The sequence below is a fragment of the Hyaena hyaena genome, unplaced genomic scaffold (assembly GCF_003009895.1).
Source record: "Hyaena hyaena isolate Hyena2069 unplaced genomic scaffold, ASM300989v1 scaffold_431, whole genome shotgun sequence".
NCBI lineage: Eukaryota > Metazoa > Chordata > Mammalia > Carnivora > Hyaenidae > Hyaena > Hyaena hyaena.
Window position 1 is genome coordinate 1,048,744 of NW_024081055.1, and position 16,152 is coordinate 1,064,895.

At 40.9% G+C, this 16,152-nt stretch overlaps 1 protein-coding gene across 1 annotated transcript in view; it reads left to right on the plus strand.

Moving 5' to 3' along the window:
- Positions 1–16,152, plus strand: part of CCDC112 (coiled-coil domain containing 112) — a 32,069-nt gene that overhangs the window by 14,165 nt on the left and 1,752 nt on the right. Inside the window, exons 3-8 of the mRNA XM_039252593.1 lie at positions 913–1,034; positions 4,834–4,923; positions 7,353–7,428; positions 7,910–8,300; positions 13,229–13,642; positions 14,359–14,454. Of these exons, the coding sequence (XP_039108524.1) occupies positions 913–1,034; positions 4,834–4,923; positions 7,353–7,428; positions 7,910–8,300; positions 13,229–13,642; positions 14,359–14,454 (1,189 nt within the window). The remainder of the gene's footprint in view (positions 1–912; positions 1,035–4,833; positions 4,924–7,352; positions 7,429–7,909; positions 8,301–13,228; positions 13,643–14,358; positions 14,455–16,152) is intronic.

The following is a 16,152-nucleotide window of genomic DNA, read 5'->3' on the forward strand; positions in this document are numbered from 1 at the left end:
CCAAAGATGACCCATAAGAAGCTTTGAAGTCAATGTTGTCAGTATCCCTAAATATACTAAAATTCCTGTCTGTGTAGATCGTTTGCCTCTTGAAATTTTGGTTTTATTAATTATGTTAAGAACTTCCATTTTCATGGTACATTTTTACTACCTGCCCTAATGTAATTGAATCACAGTCCTATTTAGGTAGTAGAGGGCTGTCATGACTCTCATTTTAGTGATAAGGAGGTTCACCTCAGGTGAGGTTAAAGGTCTTGGGTCGGTTGACAAAAGCTAACTGCACCTCCCTCTTGAAAGCAACCATCAGCAATGGTGGCCATTTTCAGGCTACAATGAGATTGAGTTGGGATCAAGAGCCAAATAGCTATTATATTTCTATTTATTTATTTATTTATTTACCTTTTTTTTAAAAAAAAGTTTGTTTTTGAGAAAGAGAGTGAGCAGGGAGGGAGAGAGAGAGGGAGAGAGTCACAGAATCTGTGCTGCTGTCAGCACAGAGCCCGACATGGGGCTCGAACTCGTGAACCATGAGATCATGACCTGAGCCAAAGTCGGATGCTCTAATGACTGAGCCACCCAGGCGCTCTGCTATTGTATTTTTACACTTGATCTCAACCAAAAGGCCAAGAAGCGATGCCTTGCTATTGTAGTTTTAAAACAAGTCCATAACTGCCTTTTCTTAAATTCACATTTATAATTTAAATAACAATTCAGATTACTTATGATTATAATTGAATTTGACTTTTCTCTATTGTTTGGACTCCTTAACCTTATTAATTCCAGTAATTATATTTTGACTCCATAGGTGAATTAATCGATCTATAAATACTGATTATAATGAGCGTCTTCATATTTTAAACAATTAAAAAGGTATTAAAATTATATTTATGTCACTTGTTTCTTTTCCCAAAGAGTTATTAACATAGAAAAAGATAAGCGCAGTCATTTCTACAGCCAAAAAAGTGACTTCAGAAGTGAGCAGAGTATGTTGGAAGAATTGGAAAATAAGTTGATCAACAGCAGGAAAACCGAAAGTAAGTCGAGCTCATAACGACCTACAAACCGCTGAGTAACATCAAGCTCTAGACATTTTGCTTTGCCTTTGGTGCATTAAATGTGTCACATTCTCCATGAAAATCCTTTCCAGTTGGTAATAAGTCGGTCTTTTAGGGATGTGTGTTTATTTTTTCAGGTCCATCCAACTGGATTGTTTTCGATGTGTGTTTCTTTCTACGTAATAGGAAAAAGAGGGTTTGGGTTTTGGGTGGCCAAACCAGTTAATGCCATTAAAATGTCTTAAAATGAGGGGAGATTGGTTCCTCGGGCTCTCTGATCTTAGCTCATCGCCCTGATACTGTCGACTGAGTAAGCAGACATCAGCAGCTGCAGAAGCTGTACGCAGCAGTGGTGTGCCGTGGGCACACAACTTCGCTGGTCTGGGATAGAAAACCTACTGGTGGTTCAGCCTCAGGCGGCTGTCTGTGCGCCCAGTGAGACAATACATGAGAGAGTGCACGATGAATATATTCTGTTGTTTGTTATGAATATTAATCATTGTTAACTTTGTAATAAATGTCGCCCTTAAAGAAAGAACTTTACAGGGGCGCCTGAGTGGCTCAGTTGATTAAGCGTCCTACTGTAGCTCAGGTCACACTCTCACAGTTTGTGAGTTCGAGCCCCGTGTTGGGCTCTGTGCTTACAGCCAGCTCAGAGCCTGGAACCTGCTTCGGATTCTGTGTCTCCCTCTCTCTCTGACCCTCCCCTGCTCACGCTGTCTCTGTCTCAAAAATAAATTAAAAATTTTTTAAAAAGGAATTCTACAAAAGCATCTCTTGTTGTTGATTTTATATGTTACAAAATCCTTACATTCTAATAAAAAACTGCCTAGCGTTGCATAAAGGAAAAGTAATGGTTATCAACTAAGCTTTATAAAATATTAACACTTATGTGAGGAGTAGAATACTTATGGTATTCCTTATAATCAATTAAAAGAAATCCTTAATAAAATTTTTCTTTTAGAATATAAGATTGCAGCATTTTAAAAAGTCATCTTCTAGGGCGCCTGGGTGGCTTAGTCAGTTAAGTGTTCAACTTCAGCTCAGGTCATGATCTCATGGTTCATGGGTTTGAGCCCCACATCGGGCTCTGTGCTGACAGCTCAGAGCCTGGAGCCTGTTTCAGATTCTGTATCTCCCTCTATCTCTAACCCTCCCCTGCTCTCTCTCTCTCTCTCTCTCTCTCTCAGAAATAAATAAAACGTGAAAAAAAAAAGTCATCTTCTATCAGGTAGTGGCAAAAATCATTCCTCCTCCTCTATCAGAATGATAGCAGGAGCTCATATAATTACCAAATGTCCAGTTTTCCTCTTTGAGTCATGGAGAAATCTAAGCATCCCTAGTTTAATATTTCTTACTTTCAGTTTTTTGATAGATTGACTGAGAGACTGATCTTTCTGTCTCTTAATTGCGCCATTATTACAGTGTCTCCATTCTGTGTGTTCTGTTTTTGTTTGTTTGTTTGTTTGTTTTTTGTTTGTTTTTATGTAGGCTTCATGCATGGAGCCCAGTGTGGGGCTTGAATTCACAACCCTGAGATTAAGACCTGAGATGATTATCAAGAGTCAGACGTTTAACCAGCTAAGCACCCAGGCGCCCCTATGTGCATTCCCTTTTTTACTGCACCTTTATTTCTGTCTTTTCATTTCCCGTTGTTATACCATTTTTCCTCTCTTTATTCACACTTAGAGTTTATCTTATCTAAGAGAGGAAGGAATGCATTGTCTCAGTATAAGCATGTAGAAATTTCTTCTTCTGATATTACAATTTAGAAGGAGTAAATACCTTCTCCTTGCCTGAAATATCACACCCAGCTTTAGCCTACATGTATGTACTATTGTACCTAATGGTTTGCCCATATGTAGGGTAAATTCCAAATGAATAATTAAAAGATCGTTTGCCGTGTGGCAGTGTCATTGTTGTTGACCAAACTATGGCAAAAACAAAGCAACCAAATGCTTTCCTAGTACTTACACTTTGATGGAGAAGTTGCCTGACCTAGAGCTGCAACAGTGCATGAATGAGACCCCATAAAATACACTGGATAAGGTTCTGCTTTTATGGAACTTTTGGATTTTAATAAAAAGTAGAACAAACCAAAGTCACATATACACGTGTCAAGTTTGTTTTGGATATTAGCACGGGCTCTTGGCCTTTCGGCAAACTTTTAAAAAACTAATTGCAGGTGGGGCGCCTGTGTGGCTCAGTCACTTAAGCAGCCACCTTTGGCTCAGGTCGTGTCTCAGTTCGTGAGTTCAAGCCCTCCATGGCTCTGCGTTGACAGTGCAGAGCCTGCTTGGGATCCTCTCTCCCTCTCTCTCTGCCCCTCCCCCACTTGTGCTTTCTCTCAAAATAAATAAACTATAAGTAAATAAATAAAACTTAATTGGTTTTGAGGATTTTTGGACAGAGCTGGTTGATTGTTCATGTTCATTTTTGGGAAAGTTGCAAAAATGTAAAAGGGGAGCACATAAAGTGCCTGAAGATGAGAAATAATAAATAATAATATCAATTATATGAATGTATATATAAATGTGAATATATATTAGCCTAATAATTTAAATAAACATTAAAGTAAGGTTATTACTTCAGAAAGAAAATACAAAAGATGGATCCAGGCTCTGCTGCTGATACAGAACATCTAAAAATGTCTTTGTGACCTTCATCTGTTTTCCAGGCTTTTATTGTGGGCCTAGTAAGTGACTTCAAGCCAGTCCCATGGTTGAGGGGGCAGCTGGTAGCATAGGTACCACTCCATGGCTGCTGGGCACCCCCTCGAGGTCATGGCTGGTGTCACTGTCACCTCACATGTCTTATCAGCCCCTGTCTGGGAGGATGTAGTTAGGTGAAATTAATTCTCATTAGGAAGTTTGTCGGTATTCATAGCATTAATACTGGTTAGGCAGTTGTTTTTTTTTAATGTTTTAGTTATTTCTGAGAGAGAGAGAGACAGCATGAACAGGGAAGGGTCAGAGAGAGAGGGAGATACAGAATCTGAAACAGGCTCCAGGCTCTGAGCTTTCGGCACACAGCCCAATGCGGGCCTTGAACCCACGAACCGTTAGATCATGACCTGAGCCTAAGTCGGATGCTTAACCGACTGAGCCACCCAGGTGACCCTGGTTAGGCAGTTTTTAATATTCCAACAGTAGAGTTGAGATCAAATTCTATTTCCATAAATATAACAAATTAAAAAGAAAGAAGAAGCTTTTTGAACAAAACACGACCACATTTAAGCTGCTGTTCTATATGTTCAAAGCAGTGTCCAATCACTCAATCTCCAAAGAGAAAAGAGAAAGAGAACATTTCCTTTCGTAGTAAGATTTAACCCATTGTGCTTTTTTTTACTTATCTTTTTAAAGTTTTTTTAATGTTTATTTTTGAGAGAGAATGTGAGCAGGGGAAGTTGCAGAGAGTGGGAGACACAGAATCCAAAGCAGACTCCAGGCTCTGAGCTGTCAGTACAGAGCCTGACGCGGAGCTCAAACTCATGAACTATGAGATCGTGACCTGAGCCAAAGTCGGATGCTCAACCGACTGAGCCACCCAGGTGCCCTGAACCCCCTGTGCTTTCAAATATTGGAGGAAATTCGGAGATGCCTTATTTATTTGTTTATTTGTTTCGAGTACTTAAAATGTTCTGGCTGTTTTGACACAAGTAACCTTCTTTTGTCCATTATGTAATTGCTCTTGGCTGTCTTTTACTGCGTGATAGTGATCAGTCTTATAACCACCCATGTCGATAGAGTTATTTAAAGTACATACTTCCTTCTCATAGGAGCAAAAATCCAGCAACAGTTGGCCAAAATACATAATAATGTAAAGAAACTTCAGCACCAGTTAAAAGATGTGAAGCCTACACCTGACTGTAAGTAAATTTAGATTTTATGGTCTGTCTTTTGTATTAGTATTGCCTATTGCTTGTTAAAAATGTTTATAATTTGCTAATTAATAAGCAAGTTTTGTGTTTGGCCTTAATGGAGCTCGGCCCTAGTTTATTGGTTAGGGATTAATAAAGATCTAGTAGATAATTAGCTGTAATATCTGGTGTTTATGTAGTTGCTTTAAAATGCTATCACACCCTGGGGTGCCTGGGTGGCTCAATTGGTTAAGCATCTGACTCTTAATTTCGGCTCAGGTCATGATCTCATAGTCGTGGGATTGACTCCCGCATAGGACTCTATGCTGACAGTGCAGAGCCTACTTGGGATTCTCTCTCCCTCTCTCTCTGCCCCTCCTGCTTTCTCTCTGTGTGTCTCAAAATAAATTAATAAACATTAAAAAATGCTCTCCTATCCTTACAAATTATGAAGCGGATAGAACAGATAATGTTGTCATGTACAGAATGAAAATTCTGGTATGGAGGAGTTCAGATTCAGCTAACAAAGAGGAAAAAGACTAATTTCCTGATTCCTAAACCGAGCACTCTTCCCATCATTTACTTTCTGAAATAATTACCTTTCAAATAATTGCATTTCGAATACATAAGGGAAAGGTTAAATAGTATTGGGGCAAATGCCAGCCATTTGGAATAAATGAAACGGCGTCCTTACCTCCCTGCATATCCAACATTCATTCCTGAAGGATCAGATCGCTTATTTGTTACGCAATTTGGGGCAAATGCCTTGATCTCTCCCTCCTTAAGTTCCTTAGCTGTAAAATGGAGATAATCATAGGACTGGACTGAGGATTCTCTGGGAAAGAAAGTGAGACAATGCGCATAAAGCATTTGTTCAGTGTTTATAACCTAGGAAGCTCTAATAAAAATAAAAGTAACTGTGACTATTGTCATTATTATTTATTAAGTTAATATGTGAAACCATAAAAATCCTAGAAGAGGAGTTAATATTTTTATCATTGTATTCTAGTTTATAAGCATGAGGCTGAGAAGCCATAAGAGTGGACATCCCTGACTACTTACCTGACTACTTTACCAAAAAATCCCCAAACCATTAAGTTGAAACACAAATTAGGAAAGTACCAGCAATACATACTTAACTTAAAAAAACTACTGTCCATAACACATAAAGAGTGCCGACAGCGACAGGGGCACCTGGGTGAGTCAGTTGGTTAAGTATCCAACTCTTGATTTTGGTTCAGGTCATGATCTCACAGTTGTGCTATTGAGCCCCGTGTCTGGCTCTGCACTGCGTGTGGAGCCTACTTAAGGTTCTCTCGCCCTCTCCGTATGCCCCTCTCCCCTCCTTGCGCTATCCCTTTAAAAAAAAAAAAAAAAAAAGAGTGCCAACAAATTGGAGCAACGAAGGTAAATAATCTAATAGAAAAATGGGTAAAGATTATCAGGTGCTAGTTTATAGCAAGAGAAATACAAAACACACGTGAAAATACTGCTCAAGCTCATTAATAATCACAAAAATGTCAGTGAAATCAGTCACAATCAGTTTGGCCTTTCACCTTGGAAGTGGTTCGAGGTGCACAGGAAGGGGTACTCAGGCACCATAAGTCGATAGAGCCTCCCAGAAGGACAGTGTGCTGGCATCGTCCATGCCATAATGTGCCTACACTGTCTCATTTGGCATTTCAGATTTCTCATCTGAAAACATCATGCAAAATCAGTATGCAAAAGTATTTATCACAGCATTGCATCTATTGAAAGGTTCTTCACTTGGAGAATTAATTAAACGAATTAGGGCAGATGTAGACAATGAAATACTATGTGGCCATTAAAAGAATGAGGGGGACATATATATACTGATAAGGAAACTTAGCCACATGTATTTAAGCACATTTTGTTACATAAAAACTGCTTGTCACAAGACAGTATGTGTAATGTGAACCATTTCTATGGGAAAAGTAATGATATTAAGGTTTAATAATATGTGTGCACAGGAATAAATCTATAATTGGAAAAAATTGCAGTCATAAACATTAGCTTCATAAAAAGCTCAGTTCTCATCCTTGAGGTAACAGAGTGTTTTTAAATTAAGGTGTAACAGTCCCTTTTCTCCTAACATTTAATTCTTAGTCATATTAAGATATGGCATAATAGGGGTGCCTAGGTGGCTCAGTCGATTAAGCACCTGACTTCGGCTCAGGTCATGATTCCGTGGTTCATGGGTTCGAGCCCCCCGTCAGGCTCTGTGCTGGAACACAGCTTGGAGCCTGAAGCCTGCTTCGGATTCTATGTCTCCCTCTCTCTCTCTCTCTCTCTCTCTCTCTCTCTGCCCCTGCCCTGCTCATGCTCTGTCTCTCTATCCTTCAAAATAAGTAAACATTAAAAAAAATTTTTTTAAGATATGACGTAACGGTTTTTTCATGTTTTTTGTTTTTTTACAGTTGTTGAGAAGCTCAGAGAAATGATGGAAGAAATTGAAAATGCAATTAATACTTTTAAGGAAGAGCAGAGGTTGATGTATGTTTCAAACCCATCTAATATAAAATTATTGACATTTTTCACTACTTCTCTGTAGGTTGCTCATGAATGATTTTATTGTTCTGTATTTAATATTGGTCTTACACCAGAGCAGTAACCTCTCTTCTTTTGTTTTAGGTTTTAGATTGCTTTTTATGGTTAAAGTGAATTTTCACTTATATTTGGACGAGATGAAGTCCCAAATAAGAATTGGAAAGATGATTTTTTTTTCTTAACTCTGAGGAAACTCTTTGAAGGCTTAGACTTCTAGTGTTAATAATTTTAAGTGGAGAAGATGACATGAGAAGAGTCAGGAATAATGAAATTTGAGGGGAAAAAAGGAAAGGTTAATACAGGTTGGTAATTAAGTAAGAGTAGACTGATTGTTAGAGTGATTATGAACGACAGGAAGTAGAGTTTGATTAGTCTCTTTGTAAGATTTGTATCTTACTACTGAAAAAGTTTACCTTTAAAATTTTAGGTATGAAGAGCTTATTAAAGAAGAGAAAATAACTACTAATGAGTTGAGTGCCATATCGAGAAAAATCGACACCTGGGCTTTGGGTCATTCAGGAGCAGAGAGTGCTTTCAGAGCAACGTCAGGCAAGGTTCCTATAGACAAAATGATGCCAAGCGCCCTTCCGGAAGAAGTGGTAGATTTTGAAAACTTCCTTCAGCAAACAGGAGGGCGACAAGGGGGCTGGGATGACTACGACCACCAGAACTTTGTGAAGGTGAGAAACAAGCATAAAGGGAAGCCCACGTTTATGGGAGAAGTTCTAGAAAACCTTCCCTCAAGAACGCAGGATGAAGTTCAGCAGCATGAGAAATGGTATCAAAAGTTTCTGGCCCTGGAAGAAAGGAAAAAAGAGGTGAGAATCATTACAAGAGCTGTCATTTGTTGTAGGTTTCTATCTTCTAGGCACTGGGCTAAGTCAACTCTTTAACATTACAACCATTCCGGGAAGTGTGTTTATGGTCCCCTCCCCCCGTTGTCGTTTATAAAAGAGAAACCGAGACAGTGAGAAGTTAAACAATTTTATCCAACTAATGGAAGTACAGTTGTGTTTCCTCAAGGCCAGATGCTTCTATCCCAAGAAATAAACAACAGTCCAGAAAGCTTCTGGTTGTGGGCAGAAACCTGTGTGTCCACCTGAAATGTGGGAAATGCAGAGCTCTTTTAGGCTTTAGGTAAAAGTCATCTTACCACCAAGGGCGGATTGTTTTCAATAGAAAATAAAGAGGCAGGAGGGGAAAAAAACCTCTTTGGTTCCTAAAAGTTTCTTTGAGTTTTGGAGCTTTAAGCCTCATTGCTTTTTTGTTCTTTATTTTATTTTATTTTACTTTATTTTATTTCATTTTACTATTTTAGAGAATGTGAGCAGGAGAGATGGTCAGAGAGAGGGAAAGGGAAAGAGATAGAGAGAGAGAGAGAGAATCCAAAGCAGGCCAGTGTGGGGCTCAATCTCATGAACCATGAGATCATGACCTGAGCTGAAATCAAGAGTTGGGATGGTCAACTAACTGAGCCACCCAGGCACCCCCCCCCCCCCCATTGCTTATTTTGAAAGACTCAAAATTTTGGCTACCCCAGAGGAAGGAGTAACTCTTAATGGTACCAAATAGCTAGCAAGTTCCATTTTCACAATAATATTATTCCAGCTTTGGTTTAAATCAGGACTTCCCAACCTTGCCACTGTTACGACTGGGGCTGGAGAATTCTTTGTTGTCCTGTGCATTGTAGATGGTTAACAGCATTTCTTGGCCTCCACCCTCAAGAAGCCAGTAAATTTTCTTACTTGTAATCATCAGAAATGTCTCCAGACATTGCCAAAAGCCCACTGGAGGCAAAAATTGCCCCTGGTTGATAGTCTAAGTCTGAGTCACTTTTCTGTAGACTTCAGCTGTAATACACATCACCTAGGTTGGTTGGACTGCAAAGGTATGACTGTTCAACAGATTACATACCTAAGGAGCATTAAAGAAATGTTGATTCCATGTTTAATTTAAAGGCTTTTTGTTTTTAATGTTTATTCTTGAGAGAGAGAGACAGAGCTCGAGCAGGGGAAAGGCAGAGAGAGAGGGAGACATAGAATCTGAAGCAGGCTCCAGGCACTGAGCTATCAGCACAGAGCCCGCCCCATGGAGGGCTCGAACTCACAAACCTTGAGATCATGACCTGAGCCAAAGTCAGACCCTTAACCAACTGAGCCACCCAGGTGCCCCAGGCTACTTCATTTTCTTTGCCTGTGAAGGAAGGTCAGATGATATCAGAGGTCTTGCCATCCCTGAAGTTGTGTGAATTTTAAGAAATAAGAGAAAGATGGCGTTGTTGTTATTTGGTGGGGGTGGGGGCTCTGAGTAGCATTTTATAAAATTTATACTTAAAACATAGAAACTACATATGATGGGATTAAGAAGGGTCTGCCTTCCCACTTATTTTTTTAAAAATTTTAAAAATGTTTGTTTATTTTTGAGAGAGAGAGAGAGAGAAAGTGTGAGCGATGAAGGGACAGAAAGAGAAAGAGACACAGAATCCGACGCAGGCTCCAGGCTCTGAGCTATCAGCACACAACCTGACGCGGGGTGCGCTCAAACCCACAAACTGGGAGATCATGACCTGAGCCTAAGTCAGACACTTAATGGACTGAGCCACCCAGGCGCCCCTCCATGTTTAATTTAAAATCTTAGAGGCACTTGGGTGGCTTAGTTGGTTAAGCGTCCGACTTTGGCTCAGGTCATGATCTCACAATTGTGAGTTTGAGCCCCACATCGGGCTCTCTGCTGTCAGTGCAGAGCCCTCTTTGGATCCTCTGTTCCCCCCTCTCTGCCCCTCCCCTTCTTTCTCTCTTTCTGTCTCTCAAAAATAAATAAACATTTTAAAAAATAGCTTTTAAAAAATAAAATCTTAGGGAAAATAACTGGGGTTCATTGTTTTTTTTTTTTCCTTCAAAACAAGTTGAATGTAGGAAAGTTGGTTTTTGGAGCTTTAAGAAAATTTTTTGAAACAAGGCTTTTATTATTATTATTATTATTATTATTATTGTTATTATTATTATTATTATTTTAAGAGAGAGAGCGCATGTGCTAACATAGGGGAGGGGCAGAGAGGGAGAGAGAGAATCCCAAGCAGGCTCCGTGCTGTCAGCAGAGCCCAGCGCGGGGCTCAGTCTCACAAACTGTGAGATCCTGAGCTAAGCTGCAAAAAGGAGTTGGACACTTACCCGATTGACCCATCCAGGCACCCCAAAACAAGTCATTTTATTTTTTATTTTTAAAAAATTTTAATGTTTATCATTGAGACAGAAATAGAACATGAGTGGGGGAGGGGCAGAGAGAGAGGTAGACGCAGAATCTGAAGCAGGCTCCAGGCTCTGAGCTGTCAGCACAGAGCCCAACACAGGGCTCAAAACGACGGACTCTGAGATCATGACTTGAGCCGAAGTCAGACGCTTAACCGACTGAGCCACCCAGGCGCCCCAAAACAAGTCATTTTTAAAAACTCAAAATAACAAACTATTAAGAATTATTTGGGCTTTTTTCCCTAGGATACGGAAAACACGGGGTCCCTGGACCAGCAAAATGGTCCTGGACCAGCCTCACGTGAGGACTTGTTAGAGCTCATGGGGCCCCAACCCCAGACCTAATCTGAACTCTGGGTGTGGGCCCAGCAGTCTGTGCTGTCACAAGGTCACTTGGTTGGTCTGTTACAAACCAAAGTTGGAGAGCCACCTCTCCAGGGAAGGGAGTGGACACAGTGCTTCATGTAATAATGGTAAATAGCGGAAGAAGCCCGCTCTTCTTCCCAGTCGCTCTGTATCGTGGTGTTTGGTGATGGACTGAATGCAGGAGTGAGGCGAGTGGGGTGTGCAAGTTGAGGGGCCATTTACTGAAGTAGGACATGGTGGAGGAGAAGAGGGAAGTTTGGGGGAGAGCATCAGGAATGTAGTTTAAACTCGACTGAGTTTAAGATGACACATAGGACATTGTCCATTTGTATCTCCCACTTCCCTGAGCCCTTGCCTGTGTTTTGCCCCATTGAAGATGGGCAGTTTTTATTTTCAGACATGCCCTGAACTTTGTGGCCTGAGTACCCTTGTTTGTCTTATTCTCTCTTTCTAGACCCTCCCTTCTTTCTTTCCCCCTCCACTACCAGCTTGTCCAAAACCCACCCAGATCAGAACTTTCTGCTACAGGGAGCCCCCTCAGGATTCACACACCTCGTTTCTACCTCTTTTATGATGTGCGAGGGCACACTCCATGTCCTGGTGTTTTTGCACGTACCTTATCTCACCTGGAGCAGTGCTACTCAGACTTGGTCCATGGGCTAGCTGTGTTTGTAAACTGTAACTGGCTTCTAGGAGGATAAAGCAATTGCACCAGAACCGTCTACTCCATAAGCACACTGTTTTGTTCCATTCACTTTTCTTCCAAAGAAAACTTTCTCTTGGAAGAAAGCAATGCATTGCTTTACATTTCTGGCTTGAATTCCTGATATTTTTGTGGACCTCCACTTTGAGAAACTGTGTCCTAAATGGCCTTGGCTATTGTTTTAATCCTCTGTGGTTCCTATCCTATTGCCTGGCACACAGTACATCTTACCCTAGGGATTTATTTAATGAATGAGTGATACACCACGAGAAAAGATGAAGAAATGGTTTCCTGATTCAAGGGCAAAAATAACTCAGTAGATGTATCCTTCATGGCTGTCAGAAGGCCGCTGGAATTTTCAATAATATTTATATACCCATATGTCATGCAGTGAAGCAATTTTACTTTTTTTCTTCACACTTCTGAATCATTATGTGCCAGGCAGTGACTCACTTCTCCTTTGCCACAGCCGTATTTGAGAGGTACTACCTACCGCCTTTACACATGAGCAACAGAGAAGTTTAGTGACTCATCCAAGTTCACACCTACTAAATGGCAGAACCAGGGTTTGGTCCCAAATAGCCTGGCTTCAGACCCCACACTCTCAACTGACCCATTTTTAATTTTTATTTTTTTATAAAGTTTATTCATTTATTATTCCTGAGACAGGGAGAGAGCGTGCGAGCATGTGCGCAAAAGTGGGGGAGGGGCAGAATCTGAAGCGGCTCCAGGCTCCGAGCTGTCTACACAAAGCCCGGCATAGGGTTCAAACCCATGAACCACAAGATCATGACCTAGCCAAAGTTGATGCTCAACCGACTGAGCTACCCAGGTGCCCCTCAACCAGCCTATTTTTAATTCCTCTTCTAATATTTGACCAGACAAAGGTTACTCAAAAAGTATGCTAAGCCTAGAGAGAGGATTTGGAAGTAGAGTGAGATGGAGAAGAGATGTTCCCCATGAACACAAGCAAAGGAGGTAAGGAGAGAAGGATATCTGATGAGGTGCAGTTCAATAGATTCGTTCATTTTTTATAAAACAAGTATAAAAAAATTGCATTTGGCAAAAAAAAAAAAATTGCAAATGGCATTCTGCAATCAATATTCTTTCTAGAAAGGTGGATTTGAGGTGAAATTTTTTTTAAGTGTATTTATTTATTTTGAGATTGGGAGCATGCAAGCGTGAGCAAGAGAGGGGCAGAGAGAGAGGGAGAGAGAAGGAACCCCAAGCAGGCTCTGCTCTATCAGCACAGAACCTGATGTGTGGCTTGACACATCTCAATAATCATGAGATCATGACTGAGCCAAAAGCAAGAGTCGGACACTTTCCCAACTCTTGAGGCACCCAGGTACCCTGAGGTTGCACTTTAAAGTTCTCTTGGTTATTAAAAAAGTTTTTTTCTTGCTCTCTTTTTGTTTTAATCATTTAGTCTATTCAGAACTGGAAGACCAAAAAGCAGCAGAAGAAGGAGGAAATTTTCAAGTTAAAGGAGAAGGCAGAGAACATATCTATGCTCTTTCATCATAAAAAAGAAGATAATCAGAAGCGAAAAGAGGAACAAAGAAAGAAGCAGAAATTGGCAGTCGAAGCTTGGAAAAAGCAGAAAAGTATAGAAATGTCAATGAGACGTGCCTCCCAGGTGAAAGAAGAAGAAGAGAAAGAGAAGAAGCAACGGAAAGAGCGCCAGCGCCAGTTTAAACTAAAGCTACTCCTGGAAAGTTACACCCAACAGAAGAAAGAACAGGAGGAATTTCTGAGACTTGAAAAGGAGATTAGGGAAAAGGCAGAAAAGGCAGAGAAAAGGAAAACAGCTGCTGAGGAGATTTCAAGGTTTCAAGAAAGAGTGAGTAAACATGGTTCCTGAATCCATTTTCTTTTTCTTTTTCCTTTTTTTAAGTTTATTTATTTATTTTGAGGGCGAGAGGGGGAGAGAACATATGCGTGAGAGCAGGGGAGGAGCAGAGAGAGGAGGAGAGAGAATCCTAAGCAGGCTCCACACCCAGCACAGAGCCCCACACAGGACTCTAACCCGCGAACCGTGGGATCATGACCTGAGCGGAAATCAAGAGTCAGATGCTTCACTGACTGAGCCACCCAGGCACCCCCCTGAATCTTTGATGCTGCACTTAGAAGTGTGACTTCCAGAATGAGGTCAGCAAATATTGATGCTTCTCACATGGTGGGCCCATACCCAGCATTCCCATAACCAAACTGAGAAAGCCAGGCTCCCTCATTTCTAGCAGATTATAGTTCCGTGCGAAAGGAAGATGTTCAGGTGGGAGACTGCAGTGGAAGGGGGTAAATTCCAATACATGGGGTTTATTATGAGAGAGCTTAGAAGCGCGGTGATGGAGGTGTGGGCCGCGAACTTGAGGCACTAGACAGGGAGCTAGTGAGGCGTTCATAGTTGTGTCCAACGTTGGAGCAGAGCCTTGAAGGAGATGCAAGGGAGGGTGGGCTTCTTCCTAGAGGGAACAGCATTAATGCAGCTTTGAAACAAATGCGGATTAACTTTATTTTCTTAATGCTATCCTTCTTTTGTTGGTATATTTTTTTTAGGATTTACATAAACTTGAACTGAAAATTCTAGATAGACAGTCAAAGGAAGATGAAAAGGCAGAAAAACAAAGAAGACTGGCAAAATTAAAAGAAAAGGTACTGTCTGCTGAGATTTACTTTTATTTTTACTCCCTAATTCCTATGCTTTTCCTAATTCCTATGCTTGTAAGGATACAAGCATAATAATCTATTTTCTTTATTTTCTTTAAAAACATTTATTTATTGGGGCCCCTGGGTGGCTCAGTTAGTTAAGCATCCTATTTCAGCTCAGGTCATGATCTCACGGTTCATGGGTTCAAGTCCTGTGTCGGGCTCTGGGCTGACAGCCAGCTCAGAGCCTGGAGCCTGCCTCAGATTCTGTAACTCCCTCTCTCTCTGACCCTCCCCTGCTCACGCTATCTCTCTCTGTCTCTCAGAAATAAATAAAACATTAAAAATTAAAAAAACAAAAACAAAAACATTTATTTGTTTTGAGAGAAAAAGAGATAGAGTGGGGGTGGAGCAGGGCTGGGAGAGAGAGACTCCCAAGCAGGCTCTGCTCTGTCAGTGCAGAGCCTGGCATGGGGACTCGATCCCATGAACTGCAAGATCCCTGACCTGAGCTGAATTAAGAGTCCAATGCTTAACCAGCTGTGCCACCCAGTGGCCCTAAAATCCATCTTCTTTATATTCCGCGCTCAATTTCTGTATCATTTCCTCTAAATTGCATACATAACGTGTTTACATATTACAAAGCACAGCATAGCACAACATATGCAACTGTGGTTTGAATTCTGCCATTTCACATTATAAGCACCTTCTTTTCTTCACCCTGAATTAGTTCTCTCTTCCTCCTCTTCTTTCTGCTTTTCTTATTTTCTGTATATGCCTCTATTTTTAGACCAAGGCAGCAAGGAGCATGGCTTAATCTCCCTGATAGTATATAGAACTTCAGATGTTGGTGACTCTCCTGGGTAAAAATCAAGAACTTCTGGGGTTATTTATCTTAAAGTTATTGTCTGGCTATCCCCCTACCATACTTGGCTACACTACATTTCCCTCAGGTTAGAAACAGAAAAAAATAGAACAACGGAATCACGGAATGAAATCATTGAACTAGAAAAAATAAACTAAATTAACAGTTTATTAATAGATTGATGCAGTCGGAGTTTGTGTTAGCTCTAGAAGCACAATTAGAAGTTGACTGAAAAGGGGGCACGTGGGTGGCTGGGTCGGTTAAGCTTCCGATTCTTGATTTCTGCTCAGGTCCTGATCTCACAGTTATGTGAATTGAAGCTCCACACTGGGCTTTGTGCTGATGGCCTGGAGCCCGCTTACGATTCTGTGTGTGTGTGTGTGTGTGTGTGTGTGTACGCGCGTGTCTGCACCCCTCCCCCTCTCATGCTGTTTCTGTCTCAAAAACAAATAAACTTTAAAAATAAGTAAATAAAATTTTTTTTAATGTTTTATTTATTTCTGAGACAGAGAGAGAGGCACAGCATGAGCAGGGGAGGGTCAGAGAGAGAGGGAGACACAGAATCCGAAACAGGCTCCAGGCTCTGAGCTGTCAGCACAGAGCCTGACGTGGGGCTCGAACCCACGAACCGTGAGATCATGACCTGAGCCGAAGTCAGAAGCTCAACCGACTGAGCCACCCAGGTGCCCTGTAAATAAAATTTTTAAAGAGATTACTGAAAAGGTTATGAACAGTTTTATTTCTGTTTGGCTAATATTGAGGATGCCAAATCTTTTTTTTTAACTTTTTTTTTTTTTTTTAATTTATTTCTGAGATAAAGACAGCGTGAGCAGGGAGGG